The sequence below is a fragment of the Anopheles ziemanni genome, chromosome 2 (assembly GCF_943734765.1).
Source record: "Anopheles ziemanni chromosome 2, idAnoZiCoDA_A2_x.2, whole genome shotgun sequence".
NCBI lineage: Eukaryota > Metazoa > Arthropoda > Insecta > Diptera > Culicidae > Anopheles > Anopheles ziemanni.
In genome coordinates this window covers 90613821-90639095 of record NC_080705.1, presented here as the reverse complement: position 1 = coordinate 90639095, position 25275 = coordinate 90613821, and the positions used below count along the sequence as shown (strand labels likewise).

General features: G+C 45.9%; 1 protein-coding gene across 5 annotated transcripts in view; it reads left to right on the top strand.

The window, feature by feature from the left end:
* The first annotated feature begins 503 nt into the window (after positions 1 to 503).
* The window catches only part of LOC131281933 (LIM and SH3 domain protein Lasp), a 42873-nt gene continuing 18101 nt past the window's right edge, over positions 504 to 25275 (top strand). For 2 of the 5 annotated variants that reach the window (XM_058311305.1, XM_058311301.1), the window contains exons 1-2: positions 563 to 1474; positions 15003 to 15097. In XM_058311305.1, coding sequence (XP_058167288.1) covers positions 1406 to 1474; positions 15003 to 15097 — 164 coding nt within the window. In that variant the 5' untranslated portion in view covers positions 563 to 1405. Of the gene's footprint in view, positions 1475 to 15002; positions 15098 to 25275 lie in introns of all 5 variants that reach the window. The other 3 variants (XM_058311302.1, XM_058311304.1, XM_058311303.1) reach the window with 3 other exon arrangements.

Genomic DNA, 25275 nt, shown 5'->3' with positions numbered 1-25275 from the left:
GCAATCGGTATGCTATTAATTTAAATGCGGATCAATTTCTAATTTCAAATCTATTGTTGCTATCTTTAAATAGAATGCTTTTCATGCTAGCTGCGATTGTAACATTGCAATGATCAAAATGCCGGTACTTCGATTGCAACGAAGTTTTCATATTTACGGTATCGGAACTTTCCAACATACAGATAGTGTTGTGCCAAGTAGCTCTTTTCAGTGAGCTGCTCCAGAGCTAACACGTTTTAATCATTCAATTGTGCACCGTGAATTGAAAAAATGGTTCATCGAAGAAGTCTGGCAGTATGTTTACTGTATTTAAACTTTATTGAGCTGGCACGTTAGTTTGGGAAGTTCATCAATGATTTTTAAGTTGGGTGTGTGCTAGCTCACCACCCCATGTGCCAACACTATATGCAGGATAACTCCGGAAAGCGTAGTTCAAACGATTCCTTTGCTCGGAACGGTATAAGCTTGCTGGCAGGTCAAACTTGAAGTAGCCAGAAGTGATTGAACAATCGAACAAGTCGGAGGCACGCTGCTCGTCGTTCGCACGCCCGTAGTAGTCGATTCACTTTTCCGTTGTTCTGTTTTTCCATCGGTTGGTAAACTGCTTCCATTGGTCCAGCAGGCTCTGCTACGTCCCTTGTTTTTCGCAGAAAAAGCAAGTGCGCCCAGTGCTGTCGGGTATTCTAACGAATGTGATTTTTTGCGTGTTTTTCGTTAAACGCACTCAAAAGTTCAGAAGATCGACAAAGATCAGGCAAACAGGCGCATCGAGGAGACGAGTGTGTGCGTGCGCGCGCGCGTTTGTGTGTGGTGTGTCTGCCCATCGTCGTCGTAACCGGAACGGCGCAAGCGATCGTGTCGCGTCGATCTCTTTCAGTGCCCTCCACGGTGACCACGCCACCACGATTTTCACGGTAAAAAGTGTCCGAGGTAACCGAAGAGTGTGTCTTGCTTTGTGAGGAGTTTCTTTCCCCGTGGTGATCTGTAGCGGTTACAAAAAGCTATCAGCTACCGGTGAAAGTTGTTGTGGGCTCCAGAGGGCTAAATTTCGGAAAATCCATTCCCGGATTCGTGGGAGATATTGTAGTGCCCTGAAAAGAAATAAAAAAAGGTTTCCTCTTGTGCTTGGTGCAGGGTTTTTCGTGTACACTCGCAGTGCAATAGTTTGTGCCTCAAACAAATCTGTCTCGCGGGGGACAGTCATTGATCCGAGCTTGTGCGTTCAACGTTGCCTTCTTTATCCAACAGCTCACCGGAAAATTGCATCCGGGGTCTAGCGAGAAAGCTGCCAAAGGCTAAGTGCTTTCGTGACACAGAATACGGCGAAGATTTTTGAAAGAAAGCATCGTAGAGGACCTTGTTCGGCCGCATCGATTGGAGAAAAAGGATCGTCTCATCTGTCAAAATGAACAAATCCTGCGCCCGGTGCCAGAAGGTGGTCTATCCCATCGAGGAGCTGAAATGTTTGGATAAGGTATGAATCTTCTATTTTTAAGACAACTGTAAAGATCTGTCATTGAAAACGAATCACGCATTACTAACAGTGCTGCGCGATCAACGATCTAACCGCGTTCCAAGACCCTAGCGAGACTCAAAATGGAGTCGTATGGAGTAATCTGCTGGGACGAAGACGAGGATCGAGACGTAACGCAATGGGAAGAGCCCTACCTACCTACCTGCACGGGAAGAAGAGTGGGTGTGCATGGGGTTCGTTTGATCACTCGATCTTCGCCTCCCTGTTCTGAACGTGGTGTTTTGTGTTGTTCGCGGAACGTGGTGTGCGTGTGTTGGGCACTCGCGTACCTTCGCGGATCGCAGTCGCCGTTGGGTTTTACCTTCTTTTCTTTCGTTCACTTTTATGGATCGTGGCCTTTAAAGGTTGTAAGATGTGGCAGGCAGCTTCATACAATATTATTTTTATTTATATTTTGAAGTACAAGAAGATTCTCTCCATATACTCCCAATTGAACTGATCGATTTCAATGCTTCAACTAACGGAGAGCCGCGAACTCGGTGGCCGCGAAATGACGACATCTTCCTTTCACTTTAATTCGGAGCGTGACGTCATCAGCTGATGAGCGTGCAAATGATTGCGGAAAACGATTTACTAAGGTGTCAAAACAGAACCAAAACTACCTTTTTCTTTGACCAGATAAGTTTCCGATGCTCGATCGGAAGTGCGGATCTATCGATAATGTACAAAAATCGATGCTCAATCTTTGTAACCTTACCAGGTAACGAGCACATTGGTTTGTCTATTGTGACAGCAGATAAAACAACGTTCAGCATCATGAGCAGAAATATGTACGTTTGTTCGGTCATGTGACAGTCATATAACAAATGGAGCACAAAAAACCGTACGATTTGAGGATGAATGATTTCCTGACGACGAGACGCCATTATTGTGGTCGTGTAACGTGGTGGTACTGATAAGATAAGAAAAACCTGATAGTCCGAAGGTAGAAAAACCGCCGTCCACGTCTGGAATATGTACATCAACTTTGCTTGATTCTGGTAACATCTCGAAATATTCCACTTTGAATCGGATCATGCAAAACACGTTTCGCCACGTGATTACCCAATTTAAATGTTTTTGTTTTGAATTTGATTATTCGACCTTCGAACCCGGAGTGAGTCGAGTTGTTGTTCCACCCTTTGCTAACAGTTATGCCAAACGCAGCACCCTTATTGCCCGTGGTCGCAATTGTTGCACCACGTTGGCGGAAACCGCTGAATGTGGCATTTTTTTCCACAGTGTTTTATTTGCGTAAATGCATTTCATGGAAGGAGGGTGTGTGTGGGGGAAGCCTCTGGAATGCAGGGAAACCCGACGCCTTTACGATACCTTGAGATTTTTTTCCTTCCAATTCAATTTAGCACATTCTTATGCGTATGCTCTTTTTTCCACCGAACTGCCTGGTGGGAGTGCGGGAACTCCCACTACCACCCGATAGCAGTGTAGCGGTGTATGGTGGCGGTGGCTTACTGTTACACCGTGATCGAGTGGCCCTTTAGCATCCCATGTTGTGTGGTATGTGTTCCTTTTCCGTTTTTTTTTCTTCTGTTTTGCGCAATTAAACAATTATGAAAACATATGTTTCCTATTGTGGGGGATTGCTCGAGAGCGTGGAGCATGCCAGTGGCGTAGCGGCATTAAGTTGCGTACGTTAGTATGACGTCGGACGGGGTGGATAAGATGGGGTGGGGGGAGGAAATCATTTATGAATGCATAAAACTCAACAGTTAGTTCTTCTGGTGTGAAACAGCATCAATTTATTGCCTCACTTGTTCGTTGCATCTGGAACGGGCTTGTTGGTGTAAAGGAAATTGAATTTCCCATGATGTTAGTCGAGTTGTTTCAGCTTGTATTTTTAGATCCCCGTACACGTTTTATACGCAACCAATTTTCATTTGAAGGTGATTTTGGGCTACATTTTTGACATTTGGAACAAAGTTACATGAAGTTGTTCATTAAAATTTATCCAGTTCGTTTGAATATTTTTTTTAAAAAGACCGAAATTTCGATCGTTTCGTTCGAAGTAAAAACGCTTCATACCGATTTGGTAACGATTTTGGGTAATAAATTTTAGCACAAACTTGGCTTTATTGCCTCAAATTAAGACTTCCTTCTATGGAGATTAAACGACGGGCGAATCTTCAGTCGAGCTTGGTTGTGTGTGCCTGCTGTTCATCGTAAACTGTGCATTTTTTTTCAGTTCCTCTACCATTGCTAGAACCAATCACAGAGGCCGGTTCTACGAACCAACATCATCATTTTGAGCAATAAAATGCAATCAACAGCGGGGCGGGATGAGCAATTTCCAGCAATTGTCCTACGGAGGGCGAGAAGTTGAGTTGCTGCTCTGGCGTATGTTTTGCGCTGCGGATGCTGACGGGGCTGCCATTGCAGTGTGTCATAAAATCAGCATCCGAAGCCGGAGCCGGCTGGCCTGATTTGCCCTGGTGAGGTGGGGCCCTAGAATAATGATTACGGTCTTAATTCATCGGCCCACATTTCGTTGGTCATAGTCAGAATTTCAAACCCAACAACCGTTTACATCTCGTTCGGAGTATTCCAAATTATGATTGGTTTATGATAATCTTTGTTTTTGAAACAGATGTGCTCAAGCACCGGAGAGCACTTTTCAATTCAACCAAGCGCACATATTTCTGTTCTCGGAGGCAATTCTTCACGCTTGATTATGTCTGTCATGGGGCCGGGATGGTTTCTATCATGCTGCAACCATGTGGTAGGCATCGGGAACGATGATCGGCTTAAATTTGCCACGCCAATTTCGGTTCAATCGACCTTCAAAACGGTGCAAATTTGGGTGGCTCACTTTGCTCGCACATCTGTTGTGTGTACTCTACTGCCTACAGCTTCACCAGCTCCCAAGAAATTCCACCGTCTCCGGTACGGTACGTTGACGTCAGCCATGTATAATGTTTTTTGATTGGTGTTCATATACCCCGAACCAACGATCACGTTTGATCACGTCATTCCTCTTCTAGGGGTGCTGGAATGGCCAACACCAACGAGACACGAGATATTGCTCGAGGATATGATCGCATGATCACGTGGAAGTGATGTGAAGTTGATGCAATACGAGTACAACTTGGCGACGGAGGCGTTTCAGGGATCGTGTGGTTCATTTAAAAAGTTCTAAACACGACTGAGTACTGTGAATGCGCCTTACTTCAGAATGAATCATACATAATACAAGGAAGAGTATTAAGATGAACTCATCGGTCTGATTTGAGAGCAAAGAGTTAACATATCCCAGATTTCTGTGCACAGGTCCGTTTTCATTTGTTTACTTTTTCAATCTTCAAGTCTATTGATTGAGATTGGTTCTCTGCCGATCATCGACGCATACGGTGTGTCCGATTCACCTTGAAATGTACATAAATTAGTCGTCTGTAACTCACTCGGTTCCAGCTGGTCCACAGTGTCCGGCATAACCAACACGGGAACAAGTCCACCACCCCATGATCTCACTGCGTCGTTTTAGCGGTCAATCGATCGAACGCTTTTGTCGGCCATTGTTGTCCACTCGCGCCCATTCCGCGCCATCGGAATGGAAGTAGGCAGCTCTGACAGAACGCGAACCGTGTGATGAGGTTCGTGTCTCGTCGGTGGCACCGTTAACATTCCAAGCACGCTTCCCCTTCCCTCCAGGTCCAGGCGTCCGGGTTCTCCCCCTTGTGGCGTTTGTGTTTCGTGTGTCCTATTAGCTCATGTCCACCGCGTGGTTATGGCCGGACGGCCCATTTTCAGCAATTCCAGCTGTCTGCTTATGTTGCTGTTGTTATTGTTGCGGTGCATACATCTGTGGAGATAAATGGCGAGTCGTAGTGGTGGTGGTGGTGATGGTGGTACCCATTGATCTAATCGCGTATGGACGTCACGGTTCTTCCTTCCCCTTTACGGGGTTGTCGGGAGTTTGGCAGCATCCCAGCAACGGCATTCGAGGAGGGTTGCAGCCGAACGCAGCTGCACTTTGTTGCCAATTAAGGGTGCGCTTGTATGGGACATCGGATAACATTGTATGTTGGCTGTTTTGTAGCTTTGAGTGAATCCCGAATATGTAGGGGCTTGCATTGGTGGGAATCCAACCAATATGCCATTTTATGGCCTACTGGATGGTTTTGAATGGCGCTTTGTGCGTTTCATTGGATAATAAATAGCGTAGTCAATTTGTTAGTTATGTGTTGAAAGATTTGATTGACTTAAATCCTTCGTATCAGCTTCAATCTTTAGTAAAACTTAAAATACAAATTGAATTTTGTTTGCCAACACGAAAAAACAGTGCTATAATTTATATCTTATTTCATATTTAGACATTACTTTAGTATTCTACTGGTTTGTTTTCTTTAAATACACTGTGCCAATCGGTAAGTGGGACGGTCAAAAAAAGAACACTTGTCTGACTTTGCGATCAAATTTAGGGTACTTAGAATTGATAACAATGAATTTCGCTTATCACATATTCTTTGTCTATCTTTCTACAAAGCATGTGCAAAAAGAGAGAGTAAAAATCAGTCACCAAGCGGCGCAATGATGGAAAAAGTGCAAAAAGTCATAATTTTGCCAGCCAAACGTAAAGTTGGACACTTGGGATTACCAAGAATTTCTGCGGCTTAAGTGTTGTGCAAGCTAGTTTAGGCACGTCAAATCATTTTCTAATGATTTATGATATACTTAACCATTGTTATATGTACACAAAACATGAATTTTGATAAATTATTTACACTTTGTGGTTGAAATATGTTACACCACTGAAAGGAATGAAATATTATCTTTTTTATCATATAAATCGATTAAAAATGCCGAAAGTTATCGAGTTTCATCAATTTTACCTAAGTTCCTGATTTGCGATACACTAACAATCGATAAAAAAGCCCATATTGACAAAAATATAACTTGAAATGGGTCATCTTACAATAAACTTTTATCAAAAAACCGATGTGAGATTCATCAAAAAACCAACTGAATTGAAGACTTTTCCTCTATTATAGATGTTTAAGAATTTAATAAAACAATGAAAGCATTTAGAAGGTTCCAAACTATTTCCAGAACATACCCAGAAACTGCAGAACCCGCAAACAACGCCTTTACTTTTCAAAACCTTATATAGACGATGATTTTAGATTATGTTGAAAGGTACTCTTCCTATCTCGTTCAAATGCATTAATTTAATGTGGTAATTGTCGTCACAGTAAGTATGACTTACATATGAAGCAAACATATACTCTTTAGGTTAGAAAGGCAGGCAGTTTTCGAACGCAAAACGGAGCTGACGCGTTTTAAAAAAATTGTTGTTTTAACTTCTATTCCTTGGAGGTCATTTGTTAATGTTGTAGGTGTTTATGTGATCAGAATGAACTGAAAAACTTGTTTTTATTGAAAGTACGATAGGTACTCATCACAACGTTCATATGATAAAGAAAATTATGACAGATATTGTAAATATAGTTTGACTATTCCAAGATTAAGAGTTCCGCCAGGTTAACCATACTCACTATAAGCTACGAATAACACATAAGTTACTACTCTAAATCAGCCTCAAAGTTCAGAAGAATCTTTCTGAGTCTTCAGCATGAAATCCAATAGCCAATTTGAGTAAAATTGTACAGTATACTATGTTACAAACACTGTATAGTATAAATTGGTAACAAAACAGCAATCGGAAGAAATTTAAGCAGAAATGTCCAATAAAGTTAGAAAAAAACTGTTGTCAAGCATCAACATACAGTCATAGACTACAACAGAAATAACATTAAATACCAAAAACTTCTGGAAATAGTTCAACAAACCACGTATTAAACCTGAAAAGCAAGTGTCCAACTTTACGTTTGGCTGGCAAAATTATGACTTTTTGCACTTTTTCGATCATTGCGCCGCTTGGTGACTGATTTTTACTCTCTCTTTTTGCACATGCTTCGTAGAAAGATAGACAAAGAATATGTGATAAGCGAAATTGATTGTTATCAATTCTAAGTACCCTAAAATTGATCGCAAAGTCAGACAAGTGTTCTTTTTTTGACCGTCCCACTTACCGATTGGCACAGTGTAGTTGTTTATCTATCAAATCTATGCTCGTCGATCGATCGATCGATCGAACAACGCATGTGTGCGGAAATTGCGCAGCATTTAAGCTCTCAAGGAAATTGAAACCGAGCGACCATTTCATCGCTCATTCCAGTCTGATAGTAGTGGACATTGACGTCCAACGTTGATGATGTTGACGACGGAGGTTACAGTGGCGCGACGTTGAAGAGTAGTGGCATGATGGAATTTTTATCGATGAATTTTTAAAATTCCTCTGTCCATTGTCGATCGATAGTGGGGGCTAACGAACCACCAACCTCTGGTACGGCGGATGAATGGAGAAACGTAAAAAACGGTCACGTTTGTGGGCCGTGACAATAAACGAAAACCTAATCGTTGCAACATGTCAAATCGGTGGACACCTAGGCTTGTCATTTATTGTTGTTGATTTTGAATGTAACGGGAAATATCGTTTTCAGTTTACACACATCATATTTTTCATTAAAAATTGGTTATGTTATTATTTTTGTGCAATGAACCTTTTATGAATAGGTAAAGGCAAGGGTGAGAAAATAGTCTTTCAAAGATCGTTCCATGGTTCGCGTTGGTGCAGACCTGGCCGGCCGTACCGAAATGGAAAAGTTGAAGCCAAACCAGATCGTCATGAAACTGAAAGCTGCTCAACGGGTTACGGAGCTGGAGCTGGAGTGGACGTGCTCGAATCGCAGGGGCTGTGCACGCATCTTGTCGATCCTGCTTGACGGCAACGTGTGAGTTGAGGATATCTGTCCCATTTTTCTTGCGTTGCATAAGGGCGCCATATACGACGAATGCAAATGATCCGATAGGAGTGGAGAGGGGGGAGTCCGTCCAAAGTCCGACCATAATTATGTTAAGATGTATTCTAAGCGACAATTACTGCTGGTTTCCCTTTAGGTGCTATTTAAGGCGTTGCGGCATAAGATTGTAAATTGATTACGCCTCATATTTGCGTTTCATTTTTGCATGAATCCCGGCATATAATTATACCGCATGCTTCGGAGTGTCTTTGCACCTTTGGTAATGTGTGTCACAGAACCCTTTCTGCGGAAACCTGTTTTAACAACGCTCAGAGAAAACACAAAGAGAGTCGCCAGTGAAACTGCACTAAAGCAGAGACAAACGAGGGTACTGCACGGCAATGTTTTTCTAATCTAAACATTGAACTGACATGCATAATAAACTCGGACAACTAGCTCGCGACTTTAAACCAGCAACTTACGCAATAGCAATGCGATGCATAATGCACTCCTTTGCATTTCTAGAGTGGATACGAGAGGAGACACACGCGCGTGTGTGGTCAGCTTTGTTTAGCTTAGGTTTGTTAATGTAAACGTCTGTTCTAATAAGCAGTGCAGTGTAAACAGCTGCATGGCATTCAATGTTTTTCTTAGATGACATCAATTTTATTGTTGCTTTATGATGAGTATATGAGATTTATTTAACACAATAAGTTGATCAGCTTTTAGTAATCGAGTTAAACGAATAAAAGATACTATACTCTTCGTAGTATACTGAAGCAAACAGCGTCGACACTCTTGACTGTTTTACCAAGGTCATCTCAAATGGACACTCGCACCCCGCCTTCCAGTTAAATCCAGAGGAAGGTTAACCTGTATGGGGCAACCGTCAGTTCAAAAAAATAAAGCAACCAACACATCGCAGATCGGTGCTGTTCCTTCGTTCGCGGCGCGGCCTTCCGACGTCGCGAATACTTTTCTGTGCCGCTGCCATCTTGGAGCTCCCTTGATGTTGCCCCCGACCCTCCCTGGAGACCGGTTTTTGTGGAGCTTCGAGCTATTCGAAAACACGCATTAGGTACCATCGGTATACACGCCCTCGCTGCCGGAGCCCGGTGCGGGTGTGTTGGTGGTCTCGTGGTACTTCCACGAATCGCACACGATCATCTCGTTAGTGCTTTGCTCGAGTCCTGCCCGAAGGTTTTTGGTGTGTGCAATGGAGCGAAAATGTCTCCCCTGCTGAAGAACGAAACGCCCTGGGATGGATGATGGACCACATTGCAGGTTTTGTTTTGCCCCTTCCGATGTTCTGACGCCGCCGGTTGATGTTCTCCATGGCTGCTCGGCCGGAACCGAGCGCGCTCGGAAAAGTGTGGGATCGTGCCGGTAATGGCCGGTCCCGGACTTTCCTCCCGGACCACAACAATCGATCGGTTCGGTTACATTCGTCGCGGTTCTGCTGCTGCACTTGAACTGCAAACCCCCCCAGGACTGGCCGAATGCGGTGAAACTCGTTTACATTTCACAATACCTAAAGAGAGGCCTCCCTTTAGGGTCATTTGTATGTAGAACAGAACGCAGTTAGCCTTTAGTTTATTTAGTTCACTGAGCCCCAGACCTCGCTAGCATCTGGAAGCGATCGTATTTCCCGCCCGCGTGTGGTTACCGAGCTGGCTGGGTGATGTTTCATTCAATATCCGTGTGGCTTAATTAACCCACCGCAGAATCGCTTTAGCAACATGGACATGGATTTGTCGTTCGCGGATGTGGTAACTAGGCTGCAGGCTTAATGAGAATTCTACGGTCAGTAAGCAATTCCTTGCCATTTCAATCTCATTCTTTCCCCTAATGTCTGCCGTTCAAAGATGGTATAGTATTTTAATTGTTGTCGTTCATTAATTATACACTACTTGAGAGCCTCCCGGATCTCCGTTGGTAAAGTTTCACAATGGCGAAGCAGTCGTTTTATTTTGGAAGGTTCTCACAATTAAAAACGTATCTTAATTTCATGGTAGAAAACTGAAGCACAATGACATAGTTTGGACAATTTTTAATTTCGCGCAGATATTGCTAACTGATTTCTATGTTGGATTCAGCAAGGTAAAATTCAAACTGTGTTATTAGGTAGACCACCATAACAAAAAAGTCAGGAAATATTGTTGGCCACCGTTGAATAATTCACATTCAATCTCATTTGCATTCCGAGCTCGGTTACATCATGGACCGTCGTCAGAAGCTTGTGTGTGTGTGTTGTCTTTAATCAACCAGCGCGGCAGTACACTTTCACCATTGACCCTCCATAAGGTTGAACGAACACGGGCCAGGTCTCTCCAACCAGCGCGTGTAATAATCCACCCGGATGCAATATGACCCTTGCGTCTCGACTGGTAGGAATGTTTTAATCGTCAAGACATTTTCAAGCAAGAGATGAGGAGTAGGGAGACGCGATCGTTTTGTCCGCGTCGACAATGTCTCCGTCCGTCCGTCCGGATGGTGGCGGAAAACCGGCTCAATTCACTTTCCCTCCGTACTGAGTTCGCTGGGCAAGCGGACGGCGAGGATACGGAAGACTCTCCCTTCCCCCATTAGGGCTCGATTGGATGGCGCTCCAAGACCTACGCCGGTTTGGGGGGCAAGTTTCGTGCCGTTGGTATTGATCACTCGACGTTCGCCCTTCCGAATGGGCCAGCAATTTGTCGCCACTCTTGCCCTAGCAGCATCTCTTTTCGGTGTCGTGAAACCTAACATGACCTAAACCACAACCGACGATGGTGGCGCCACTTGGTGGTTTGGCGCAAGAGATTGAACTTCGCAGCATAACCGCGAGATCGTCGCCAGTGGATAACGCTTTGTGCGCACCATCCATCCATCAACGAGGGACGCATTCCGGATTTCTAATTCCTCCCGCCGCACAATACCTCCACCGGACACGACAACGACAGAGAGGAGGGACTCTTGTTTAGACGCCACTCCAGCGATGGAGTTACGAATTTGAAACGGTCTGAGAGCGACGTCTATCACTCTGGAACCATCAAGGCCGGTAGAAGGTACGATAGGGTAGTGAAAGTGCTGAACTGTTGCAATGGCACCACCATCTTCAGCAGAAGATCTCAGGCAGTTTTTCAATATCGTGAAGTACTTTCGTTCGTCGTTGAATTATCAAAAAACACTCCGTAATCAGTGTTGTTTTGGATATTAACTTCTTTCAACCAACCATCTCACTTGTTGGTTGTGTGAGTTGATGGTGACATTTCCGAAGTGAAGCTTATGCCCAATATCAATCGTAGATTGTAGGATACACCTTCTCCTTCTCTGGATAACGCTCCTCTACCTAGACACGATCCCCCTCGGCCCAACTACCAATTATGTAAACGGGTATCAAACACATCAACAACGTTAACATCGCTACTCCAAACACCGCTACAGACTGACCATATCTGATAGTGTTGCTGGTGCGTGCTGTTCGAACCGGAAGCGACGTGTAAAATTCCATTTAATTGTGCCGTACATCATACTATCCATTGGCTGTGTTTCGTATTTCACTTTCCATTTCACACGGACTTGGCATCCGTAAAAGCAACCGGATATATCTGTATGGTTGTACAGTGGTTTTGCGATCAGCTGATTTGGTTTGGCAATGAGTCCCTTTTTTCACTTTCAATTAAAAAGACCGGAAGAACTTATGACGGGGCTTCGACGACTTGACATATCGTTGGCAATCATCCTCGGTGATGGATGTTTGGAAATTGATACTAAACTTATCGAGTACATGCTTGTTTCACGTAATCGTTAAGCACTTGCTTTCTCTATATTCCCGTTGTGGTATGAAGCCGTACTTTGATTGCGTATTGCAAATATCATCACTACAATTTAATATGGACAAACAACCAGCATTCAACCTTCCGAGACCCTGAACATTTAGAACAAAAACAAAAAGAAACGTGGTATACCGCATTTTGACTCCATTTGTTGTTTCGTAGAACAAGTTTTCGCACTCTGAGGAGCGTATGAAAACTATTTTGGATGATCCAGAAATATTTTTTGGGCAAAGAAAACTGGCGCTGCTTTTATTAGAGAATGATTGACATATCTTTCTATTTCTGTAGCGCATGTTTGTGCACCTTAAACAAGTGCATTGTGTACATCTTGAGGAACTGGCCTGTTTACCCGGTAGACATGCCAATTAAAAAAATATCTAGTTTTCTATTCCTGACATAAATTTATAACACGAAACCATCATAACGGAGCGGTATGGCCTGTCAGGTAAGAATTTTTTGTGGCACTAGTATATCTGGCTCAAATCTTGGTGTTTTTTCGTATATTGGAATAAGTTTTGGACTTGAGGGCTTGAATAAGTTTTGGGTGTGTCATTCTATTTGACAGGAGAGGTCAAAACACTTTCGCTTAGTCCTAGGCGTCTACACTTCAATAACTATACTATACATTTTCTTTGAACAATAATTTATCTATGCTAGACATTCTTCCTGAACTTCAGGCAGACAAACGTTTAGTAAATCACCTGAATTTAGTGCGATCCAAACGCAACGGAAGTCACTGCGGAACTACATTTGAGGCTACTACATGGGTGGACTAACACCTTATCATAAGGGGGGTCTAGCACGCAGATGGCATAACATGGAGTCACGGTATATGGCGCCTGCTTTTTGTTTGAAAATAATAGATCCGTTACCCGCCTCGAACAACGCATTCGGTGGTGGTCGCTTCCGAAGGTAGTTGCTTCAAACCGGCACGAACTTCAACTGTCTAAAGAAGTTGTGTGACCACCGACACGCGCTTATCACCGCGACGAGTGAAATGTTTTGCGAGAGCACACGCCTGGTGTGTTGTACGTACTCTTACATTTCTTTCAGGATGTTGGGAAGTATCACAAAACCAACCTCTGTTGTTGGTGCGTGAGGTAACGACAGCTCCGTATGACCTGATAGTAATAAGAGTTGCCACCGGCTTTTGGGGTATAAAGTGAAATGTCTTTCCTTTGCCATCGGTCAGAGTTCTCCGAGTTCCGTTGCGCAATGGACAGCCACACTCGACAGCGTTCCCTAGTCCTCGGACTGACACTGCTGGTGGTATGCTGTAGTCTGCCGCAGGTTACCAAGGCGTTTAACAATCATGGACAAAGTAAGGATCGGTTAAGAGTTAGTCAGAATCACAAGTACTTGGTCCCAGGATTTCAAGGTACTTGTGCAGGTGCATATGAGCGGTAGTACTCATTGTATTTCTCCTTCTCCCGACGCATGTAGAGTGTTGTCCACCGAACGAGGTGCTTCTCTGGTGTCCTCCAGTGTGCGAGCCCACCTGTGACAACGACTGTGTACCGACTCCGACCGGCATCCCTGTCGAGACGTGCGTGTGCAAGCCGGGATACGTGCGCCACAATGGTCACTGCATTGAGAAGTGCCAGTGTCCGGCTCCGTGCACCGAACCACCGAAGCCACCCTGTCCGCCAATGTTTCACGCCGTAAGCAAGCTGGAAGGGTTCCCCGCGTCTCGTCCATGCTCGTCCTCCTACCCTCGGCCCGTGGAAGGACCTTTCCCATATTCGATGACTTCTCAGTCGCAGAATTTCTCGCTCGGTTCCAACTACCTCTACCGGCCGGTGCGCCCTTGTCCACCGCGCCACGAACCTACGACCACCGTGTCCCCGTTCGAGATATGTCCACCGAATGAGGTAACCCGTCCTTCGCCCGTCTGCTGCGAGCCGACCTGTACCGAACGCTGTGCGGCCGTCCTCTGCCCGGCGAAGCCCCCCACTGGACCTCCGGTTTGCACCTGCGCCGATGGGTTTGTCCGCCACGGAGGACGCTGCGTGCCGCCGGAGGAATGTCCCTCGGATGAACCGCCAAAGTTCTGTGGCCCCAACGCCCACTACAGCCCGTGTACGCCCTGCTGCCAGAAGACGTGCGACAACGACTGCAGCCGCATCTTCTGCATCGCCGCCTGCACCGGAGCTCCGACGTGCGTCTGCAACGAAGGCTACGTGCTGCACAATGGCCGCTGCATTCTGCCGTCCGAGTGTCCCCCGAAGTGCCCCCCCTCGACTATGCCTCCACCGTGCTACCCAACGCCACCACCACCACCGCCTCCGACGCCCTGTCCGCCCACGTGTCCTCCGGGAGCGACACTGCGTCCGTTCCGACCGTGCTGCGTGGACACCTGCAAGACGGACTGCCGGGTGGTACGGTGCGCCGAATCGTTCACCGGACCTCCGACGTGCGTCTGCGAGTACGGGCTGGTGATGCACAACAACTGCTGTATTCCCCGTGAACATTGCCCGAAGAACGATAGCGGCTTCGCCGGTGGTAGCTACCCGACGAATCCTTACGCCTTTCTTATGGAAGATTAACTGTTGTGACTGAGTTTATTTATTTTACCTAAATTAATTCGGGTTGGTCTTTAGATGTTATTTAATAGAAGGCAGTAAACGTATTTTTTATTTATTGAATTTCCCAAAACCAAGCTGTATAGTAAAAGTCTTTTAATAAGTCTTAATGATCTGGAAAATGTGAGAAAAACGGGGATTATATGTAAGTGGAGGGTTTCGTAGTCGACCTTTGTGTACTCACAATGTCTTAGACATTAGGTCATCGCTTGTTTTTCAATCTTCCTTGCTAACCGAATCCTTCTTTCCCGTCTCATTTGCTCTTCCACAGACCTGGCATAAGACGTGCTTCAAATGTCACGAGTGTGGCATGACGTTGAACATGAAGACGTACAAAGGATTTAACAAACTGCCCTACTGTGAAGCGTAAGTATTGCTGCGTGCTCTTCGGACCTTCCTTTGTTTTGTTTCACCTAGTAGCTGGGGGAGGAGGGCGAGGAAACGACGGTGCGTGTGTGTGTGGAGTGGTGTCCACCTTCCCACCCGCTTGTGGCGCTTGGGGGAGACTATGCCCTTGACTTGCTGGTATTGCTGATGCACCTCCTCTTTGGTGTGCCTTGCGTGGTGGACCACGTACAAATGGAGGAGGGCCCGCGTGGGGAGTTGGCTCGTCTTTCTTCCCCCGCGCGCCAAATAGTGGCCGTCATCGGTTTTGCACGTTTTTCAGGGTTTGTTGTTTGTTTGCTGTTTTTTCGGGGACCCCCACATGCCGAGTCCTCTATTTATAAACAAAAATGGCCGACGGAGTGGCGGACGACCAGTATCGAGTCTAGGGTCACACGAGGTTCGTCACGACGTGGACGCGACTTCACCCGGAGCGATGAGAAAGGGGTCCCTTTAGTGTGCGCGGAAATCCGCCCTCAGTATGAGTTTCTTGATGGCGATGGCGCGGCGATGAGACGCTTGGACACACGTCAGTGCGCGCGACGATCGCGAGGTTGGCTATTTGGGCATTGAAGAACGCCTAGACACGCGGTTCAAGGCTACAAAAAGGGCCGGGAGAACATTATTTTAGGAACTGGCCATGCTTACGGCTTCATGGAGCGGTATAGAATTGGATTAATATAGCACTGTTGCGTTTGTCGGCGAAGGTTTCTGGTTTCTGCGAAACCTATACTGAACTACGCTTATGAAGTCCAGAATGAATGGACTTATATTTATAGCCTCGGTACTGCTCCAGTTTGACTAGCTCCTCCAAGCGGCCTTACGAAGGGCTGCATGGTTTTGGGGCGAGAGTCTACTGCAGATTAAATCGTGCTTGAGAATGTAATCCGTCTTGCCTCATATCTCGGTGGTCCGCAAGGCTTCGGGGAGCTTGTGAGAAAGCATACGGTAGGATAGGAGGAAGGGGTACTCACGTCGGGCGGTCGTTTTGCTTCTAGCTAATCTTGCCGCTATCGGGGGACAGAGACCCGGTGAGTATGAAACCTGATACCTGAGATCAGCCCGCCCGGCAGCAATAATCGCTGGCCGGCGGTGAGCTTCAGGCGTTTCAGCTCTGGAATATGTCCACGGCTGGCAGAAGAAGAAGTTTACAAGACGACGAAGAACGTTTACCGAAGTGTGCGCTATCGATATCGAGCGTGCGCGCGCGCGCCTACTTTTATCGTCGTTCCGTGACGGTGTGGCATTCCTCCAAAGAATATCCATCCCCCCAAAGCTGAAAGTGTTATACCGACGGGCGAAGTAAAGTCGCGTACTCCCTAGGGCAGACTATCGAGACCGAATTATCCCACCAGAACCGGTAGAGTGCAGTCTCCACGGTGGAGTCAGTTTGTACTCTTGTTTCATTTTATGTTTGCTCTGGTGTAGGCTTACAATGAGCCATTTTCCGATGTTGAACACCACGGCACACGAGGAGTTGGACACTGCCACAATCTGAGCGCCTCCAATTCGTTTAAGTAAAAATGGTTGGTTAAACTTCCACTAGGAACGAACCATAACGTCGCCCGATCGTGCCTTCATCGCACACCAGTTCGTTTATGATTCGTTTTATTTTGTTTTCAAGCAGAACTTGGACCCGACCCTTGTTGACGCTTTGGATAAACCCAATGACGGCGATGATGAGGGTCGTGTTGATGTTCAGCGAAGGGAATATGCAACTTGAAATGCAAAACGCTTGTGTGGTGATCCTGTTGCCGATGGGCTGATTTATGCGCGAAGGGCGAGATGGGATCATTCTGCTCTCCTTCTTGGAATAGCAACCGATGACGGTGGAACGTCAAAACATCGAGCCAAATGAAGTCGAAGGGGGGTTCCAGGGATGCGAAGACTTTATTTGCATACGAAATGGAAAACGTGGGAGCGAATGCAGAAGAGATACATAAGAATGCTTGGTACTCTTGGTGTTAGTTAAAAGGACTAGTTTTTGTTTAGTTGTTTTTGTCCCTGAGAAACCGCATTCTGGTGAAAGTTTTGGCAGCCCTTGACTTTTTTTATGACAAATTTGACATTGTGACTTTACGCCAGCGTAGCAAACCTCCCAAATATGTCATGGTTGTCCTCGTCGGCCAAACTGATTCGGTGGCAATGTTATGCCATCTGACTCCACACCTCACATACACCGTTAAAATTGCGGGTGCAAATACCGCTAGTTCGCATATATGTAGGTCAGGGGCTTCTTTATTATTTTTGCGTTTTATTTAAGCGAGCATTAAAATAAGTTCATTTTGATAACATAGGTAGGTGTTTGTTTGGACATGTTTTGTATAAAGTCTACTATCTTGCTTATGGTTATTATTTTACAAACTTACAGCTGCAAAAAGAGTAGCACTTTTCAGTAAGTCTTTCACCTTGGCCCCACGGGAGTTGCGGACAGAACCTGACCCTCAAACATGACGACTTCCTCTAGTCTACCGGGCGGATATTAATGAGATCGTAAACGGCTACCGCCACTCGGCCATAATAACCTAGGAAACCGATCGATGCCTCAAGTACTTAGGTCGACGCCTAGCGAGTTTAAATCTTTGGCCACGGCTCTGGCCGTTTGATAAACGGTCCTTAATGGTACAGATACACGCTGGCGTCGGAAAACAGCAAAGGTCACCGCTCAGTACACCAGAGGGGGGTGTGCGATAAATTATAGCTCCTCATCGCAACGTGGTGTTTCTGTTTGCTTCGATAGCAAATATACACGGAAGTAGTGTTCCCGTGTGTTTCGCCAGCTGTGCCCTAATTGTCGAATTCGTGGATAAGTTGTCCAAAAGCTGGAACTCGCAGGAGTAATGGCGGGTGCCCAACATCAACATGAACCGAGCCTTCTACGCGGAGGTGTTTCAGGTCACGATCGGCGCGACCAAGTTGATCGGTTTACTTGTGGCGAGTTTAAATGGAAGCCGAACCGGGTGGAGCTCCGCAGATTCTTACCACATTGTAATTTTCCCCTTTCGCCGCCGTATCATTCTTGACCAAAGTAATACCTCGATGTGTCGGTAAAATTTATCACCTTAAGCAGATGATAATTTTCCCCGTCTCGTAATTACAACCAGCGTTTAATTTAAGGCGTTCACTCGTTTCGTTTTATTTGCTTTACATAATGGTTGACTTTAATTGTCTGTGATTATCTCTGCATATTGTGTGTGTTCATGGCTTCACGGATAATGCGTTGGTGATATTTACACAATCAGAGCCTCATTTCACGCTGGTGATGATTTGGGGCACACTTACTTTATGCTCAATTCATCAATTACAAATTAAGACAGACACAACGTGATCCAATTATAACCGCAATTGATCCAGCTGTCCAAATATCGAAAGGTTAAATGTTCCTCTCTACGCACCACGGAAACCAAATGTCAAATGGCTCATTTTTCAGATTATCTCTCGCTACCCATTCCAAAGACCCTCACGACTTCCAAATGTCACCTAAGTCGTTCGTCGTCGATGGTAAGACTTGTCAACAGTAGTGGAGCATTTTTAATCTCCTTTAGTGCTCCCAGGAAATGGATCCCCCCCGTTATCGTCACGTGTAGGTCGATGGTAGTCTTTATTTGTTCGGTTTATTTCTTGGCAAACAATGTTTGCACCACTCGAGAACTATTTTTATACGTCTTATGATTCATTGGATTGCATTGAAGTGATATAAAAGTATGTAATATTATGTATAGATATTTATTTAGTATTAGATTATCACCGACTAGATAATACCATGTCGAAGACCAAATGTACCAAAGGAGAAAACAAAACAACATTCAAAAGAAGCCGGACATTCCGCCAGTGAACTCGACCACCAACTCCAAATGTTAAAAGCCAGCACTAAACTTGCCACCCCACCGGCTTGCACCCAGAGCAAATCGTGCCGTCTCCCGAGGAGAAGGTATCAATTTTCACCTTCTTTCGCTCCTTTTCCCGACACCACCGACCGTCCCTCCCATGCTCGGGGTTTTTGGTTCCGATTGATCGGTGAAAACAATTTTCTATTTTACCGAAAGTGAAGCGAGATTGCGCCGCGCGGCACGTGCACGTATTTACCGTTTTGCCGCTTTCCCGAAAAGGTCGCCCGCCACGGGAAGAAAGGCAATAGAAAATCGGTTGAACTTTAGCACACACTCTCGCTCCGATGGCCCCGGGGGGGTTGGAATTTCCTGGCGCTTTCCACCGCAACGGGCGCAAACACAATCCGGAGCAGCAGCTGTACGTACGCGAAAGGACGCGTCGCTGTAATGTTTGTGCACGCCAGAAGACGCCAGCAACCGCTCCCTAGTTAAGGCAGGTCGACCGTTGTATTGCTGCACACACGCCCGTCACGGAAAGCGAACCGTCTGCGTCCTGTTTGACGATGGGGCAGACACTGGGGCCCGCATTGTGTACCGAAACGGTATCATTCACTCGGTGGAAAAGGTGAAGGCGAGTGAAGATAAATGTTGTTCTACGAATGGGTGGCGGAGATGTTGGGGCAATATTTTCCCAGGTGGCGGAAAGAAACCTCCGGCGAATAGGGGATTGATGTGCGTTCGTGATTGCTTATGCAACGTTCTCAACCGGTGGGGGGAACTGATGATTTCGGTGGAATCATGTTGGCACCGAAGACGTGATCCTCCAACGTCATTCGATCGGCGGAAGTGTAACTGGCCCCGGTCTCGACATGCCCCCAAGACTCCTCCTCGGACTGCCATCGTGCGATCATTAAAGAGAAAGTCCTCCTTGGGGTGTTCAATTACTCTCCATCTTGGCCAAAGACTTAGGGGGGTCGTTTAAAATGATTGAACGAATCTCAGCGACAAACGTGTGCTGCTGCTGGTACAAAATAGGTGATGACGCTTTTTTGCACCATTTTCTCTCTAACTTTCCTTATTATTGAGCCCCAACCCAAAGGAAGTGTATCTGTGTGAGTGCAATTATTTGAATGGTCTGTACTACTCGCTTCTTGTATTTCATTTTTGTATTAACAACAGAAGAGTCTTTTTGATCTAAACATGCTAGCAGTAGACTCTTCCTTTTTTATCGTCTTGTTCTGATTTATATTCAACAGCTTTCTTCACAGTTTTTTTGTTTTACATTACTGCTTCAATTACATTTATGTCAATGAATATTTTTTAATCATTTTCTTTATCATCCAATTATTAGTGTTAGAATCACTTTTGCTTCTAACGCCAGCTGTCAATTCCGCCAAAACACAGTTCCCGGTGAAAGTGACAAGCGAAAAAGGGAACTTCATCGATCAGCTGACGGATCGGCTGATCGAGAGGATCGATGACCCTTGGCATCGGCTTCGTCGGTCGTTTGGGCGCCATGAGCGATTGTGCAAGCATCAGTGGTGAAGTAAAGACTAATTTTTTGGTTCCGCACAACAGCGGTTCCTAATGAAATTTCTTGTGTTCTTTGCCATTTGCACAGAGTTGGAACAGTTTCCAACAATTAGTTATTTCTTATAAATTTGTTCAACATCTGAATTTTGAATTTCAAAACGCGATTGAAATGCCGCTAGAGAAATTGCTATACGTGTCAAGTTTAACTTTTGTTTCTGATTTCCAAAGATGGCCACTTGTCCAAAACACACTAGTCTGTAGACATCTACAATCCTCTGATATCGCTGATAGCTCGACCACACACGTGTTCCACGGGTGAAGATTGAACGCGAGACGACTCCCCACGGCGTCTGATGGAGTCTCCCCTTGATGGTCAGATCCTGCTCAATTCGTCAACAACTGTCGCAGCGGCAACGACAGTTTACAAAAATATTCCTCTGCAACGTCCGATGCCGCCTGGCACACACTCCACTCTAATCAGGAGTTCGGAGCCCGTTTTCTCGGACGCGGTCCAGCACACGTTTCAGCAATCAGACATTTGTGGGGTAAATGGTTTATTTGTGTTATCTGGTTTCGCTCCGCTTTTCTCGCCCATTATTTTTATCAGCGGGCTGAACTTTTAACTGACCTAGCTGATTGATTCCATAACGCGCGGCGCGATGTGTGCGGTGTGTTTGTTTGGTACGTATATTCATGTGCACTCGGTTATGACATTTCGAAGGCACGAACGCGAAGGAACACCACCCCGCGTGCGCCACAGACAAACCCGGCGGTCCGAGGCGAACAAACAAATAAACATCCATCGGGGGGGTTGCTCGTATCGAATGATGGGGTGCATCTTGGGCTCAACCGCAAGGGATCCATTTACGATCCATTTGCGGCGTGTGAAGCAATCGGTGTGGTAAGTGGTTTATTTTTCAAAACTGGCCATTTCCACGGAATTGCTTAGAAGCAGCAGCAACGGGGGTGGTGTGTTGTTTGAAGGTGACAAAATGGCGATTGTTTCGCCAATTAGCCAGATTGTTGGGGGGCGCGTGATTTCTGGTGTGTTTTTGCTCCATCCACGTAACCGCGTAGTGATTCACTCACAGCTGATAAGCGGAGGCACAATGTAAGCAATAGAGCCAAAGACGACACTGCCCAGTCGAGTGACAGCTGATGGACAACAGCACGGCTAGGCCTCTTGTCTCCAACACACAGGCTTGTGAATAAAGCATTGGGTCAGCTGTTGCAAGTGTTCAAGTTTTTAATTTATGCACCCACGGGGGTGGAAAGAACGCTTGATGAGTCAATCTGAGTCAATATTTGAGACAAAATTAACAAAAGCAGGCAAGTAGGGACTTGTTTATAGTTTTCCTCACACTATTGTTAAAAGTTGGTTGACTACTACAGGGATGAGATCATGCGTGCGTCATTAGGCTTGAAATAGATTGGTTTGTTCACTTCCTTATTTGTTCGATTACTCAATCATTTTTTGATAGCATACGCATTTCGCTACAAACAGCGTACACACACCGGCAGCGTGAGATTTGTTTACTCTTACAAAAGCGCCGCCATTGGCAAGAATGAGATAAAGTTAGTGAGATTTGTGAAAAACACAGCCTGCACGAGCAATTTTTCCGCAAAGTGAGTGTTTGTTTTGCCCCGAATCCCCCTCACCGTTTTTGGTTGCGGGTTTTCTGTTTTTCATCTCCATCATGCTGCGTTCGGTTGGTCGAGAGGAGGGAAAGGTGAGGACAGGAGTTTCGAGCCGGCCGCTAAGTATAAACAGAAATCTGTTTCACTTCCATAAATAAAGCCGCCACACTCCGTCCAGTCCTAGCTCTCTTTCTTTTTAACCCACTCGATTTATCGCGCTGCCAGTCTGCTATTTTCTGGAGTGCTCCAAGCACTAATGGGAGTAAAAACGTATTTGGCCGGCTTTCCGTCGACCGAAAGGGGGCGTTCAACAAAAAAAAAAGAAGGAGAATATTCCGTTTCGTTTATGCCTTCTCCTGCTTAGTAGCATAATCCATGTTTGGGCACGATTTTTTGGCGAAAGATAGATGCACCCGCCACCCACCTCCCTCTCAGATAGGACCACCGTCGTCAGACCTCTTGACGCTCGCGTGCATATCCGGTAAGTGCTAAGGGAACGAAGTTCCGTCGCAAGGGCACAAAGTTCGATGCACTTTCCTGCACCGGTAGCAATGCAACGCCACTGTTGCCTTTTGCCATGGCAATGACTGGCAATGCATTGGCCTGTGCCGTACTCCACGCTTCTTTGGCTTGACTAGTTTGAGCACTCGCGAATACCTCCACAAATCGGATGTTTTAAATCGCAAGCAAAAGAGAGACAGATACAGAGACAGAACTGTGGAACTCAGGGCAAATCCAATGCACTCTTCCTGAAGGTACATGATGATTTAATAATCATGGCTGCATCATGCTGTAGCGGCGGGGATTCCAGCGTCGCGAAACGAAACCGAATGACCCCACGGGAATGTGCAAACCCGACTCTTCGCACTCTGCGGACTGTCTGAAGCGCGGCGGTAATGAACGTTGCGGGTTTTCGGAGAATTTCGATTTCCCTCCAGGGTAATTGGTAAGCGACGGAAAATCGATCCTAACTCTCACAATCTGTCCTGGTGGAAATTGACAAAATTCGGTAACTCGATAAATTAGCAGAGAACGGAATAGGAGCTATTTTGTGTTGGAAGCAACCGCCAAGAAACAGTTTCCATAAAACTTGTTCTGCAAAATTGAAGTTTAAGACGGTTTGCCAAAATACATGCGATTAAATCTGCTGCAGACATTGTATCACTGCAATACAATGTTGATTTTCATTCTTCTTACATTCGGCTTTCCATGCTGGTAGCTAGAGCGTTGCGTTAACATACCTTCATTACATCGTGTTCGTTCGTGTTTTTGTTCTTAACTCGCACAATGCAGAAGAACCAGCCAACTTGACCCTCCCAATTTGGACTCGTGCCAAAGGTCTTATTCGGAAGCTAGATTCGGTCGGCGGATGCTGGCTTTTCCTTTCCACTGTCACACACGGCGTGCAGCAATGTTATAGTTGTTCCGGCATGTTATCTTATCCATGGTGTTGTAATGGGTTGATGGTAGGTTTTCAATGATGGCCATGTCCATCGTATGGAGAACATCTGCATTGCGTCGGGAAAAGATGGGCAATCGGTATGACCACGAATGACGAACAGCGTTGACCTGCAATTGTTGATGGTCCCTTGACCTTACAACATGCCGGTTTTTGATTCCTGTCCGTGAGGCCTCTTAGTTCGCCGACTAGTATGCAGTATCGTGGTGACATGCGTTTAATTTCCTAAATTGATGGCATTTTTACGGACTAATGCTTCTCGCCCATACGCCACAGGTCCATTGAACTTTTCACGCCCGCCGCGGGCGTCTTTGGAACTTGTCAAACTGGATCTCGTCTCGTCGTCGGGGACAGGCAGTGCGGCGCACGAGTCTTACAGAGAGACCAGGGCCATGTTTTAGTGCCTGTTCGCCCGGATGATGATGGCCGTGTCGCGTGTCGTCGCATCGCATAACCTCCATCGGCCATCGGAATGATCTCCCCCCAGCTGAAAACTGCTGCCTGTGCTGGACGGCGTATCGCGGAGAATAATTTTAATTGAATCTAATTACATCCAAATTTAGCTGCCCGCGATGATGGGTTCGCTGTCGTAGGAAGACTACAAAACTAATTGCCAACTGAATCCGCTCGACACCACTCACTTGCCTTGCGTGTTTCGACAATTTTCAATGTCCGCAGTTTGTTGGGTCTGCAGCAGCCCGAGGAGCAGCAATTCTTACAAATTCATGAAGATTTATGTGCTGACGGGCACCTTGTTTGAGTGCAAGAGAGTCAAGATGAGTGGGATCAGCCCTTCAACCTCGTGTTCGTCACGTTCATCCGAAGCAGGAGTAAAGTCAGTAAGGAACATAGCTCTAGACGGGTGAGTGTACGAGAAGCTAAGACCCATGGCCATGGCTAGACTAATCTACGGTGCGTTGGTGTATAATACCAGGAAGTCAGTCCACCAGATGTACGCACCATGAACGCTTCATTAGACCTGGGCATGAAAGGCACCTATTGTGGCACTTTGACCGAGGCGTGAAATATAGAATTGCTTCTTCCGGCCCGGGACGCGACTCGGAAAAACCATTTATGCAGAAGTTTCCATCTGTTGCAAGGGAGTAGCTTTATCTGGGAGACTACTGTACAGCGGAAGGAGTCCTCTTAAAACTTAAACCTGACGCGCCTGATGTACCTGAATGTCGGAATAAGCTAAGGTACTTAAACGTTTCACACATCTTGTTCACAATGCGGAGAAGCCCACCATAAGGTACACAGCAAGTATGTTGTAGTTCCAATTTGTTGTTTTTAGACGGCTGCTGCTGGTGTTAATGGCAGTACGCATAAACAACCATAAAAGTGGAGTGTCTTTGCGCCGGTGCGCCACCGAGTACCAGAGAAAACTTTTATTTCTCCTTACCTCTCGAACCCATCGCTATTAAGGTTACGGCAGTGTTTGCGGCCGATCTAAGCCAGGACCGGACTGACTTAACAACACCCCGAAACGTACCGGAATGCCATAAAAGGGTTCGTTTGGGAGCTGATTGTGTGGTTGAAATGTCGGAAGAAAAGCGTGAACGAAAACATTCTCTGCTGCTTACTTCTTCCACACCCACTGCCGATTGAGATGGATAAAAATAAAAGCCCCACGAGATCTGATGAGCAACTGCGCGAGGCCAAGTGAGGCAGTAACTCCCGGTACTTGTTGGTGTAGACAC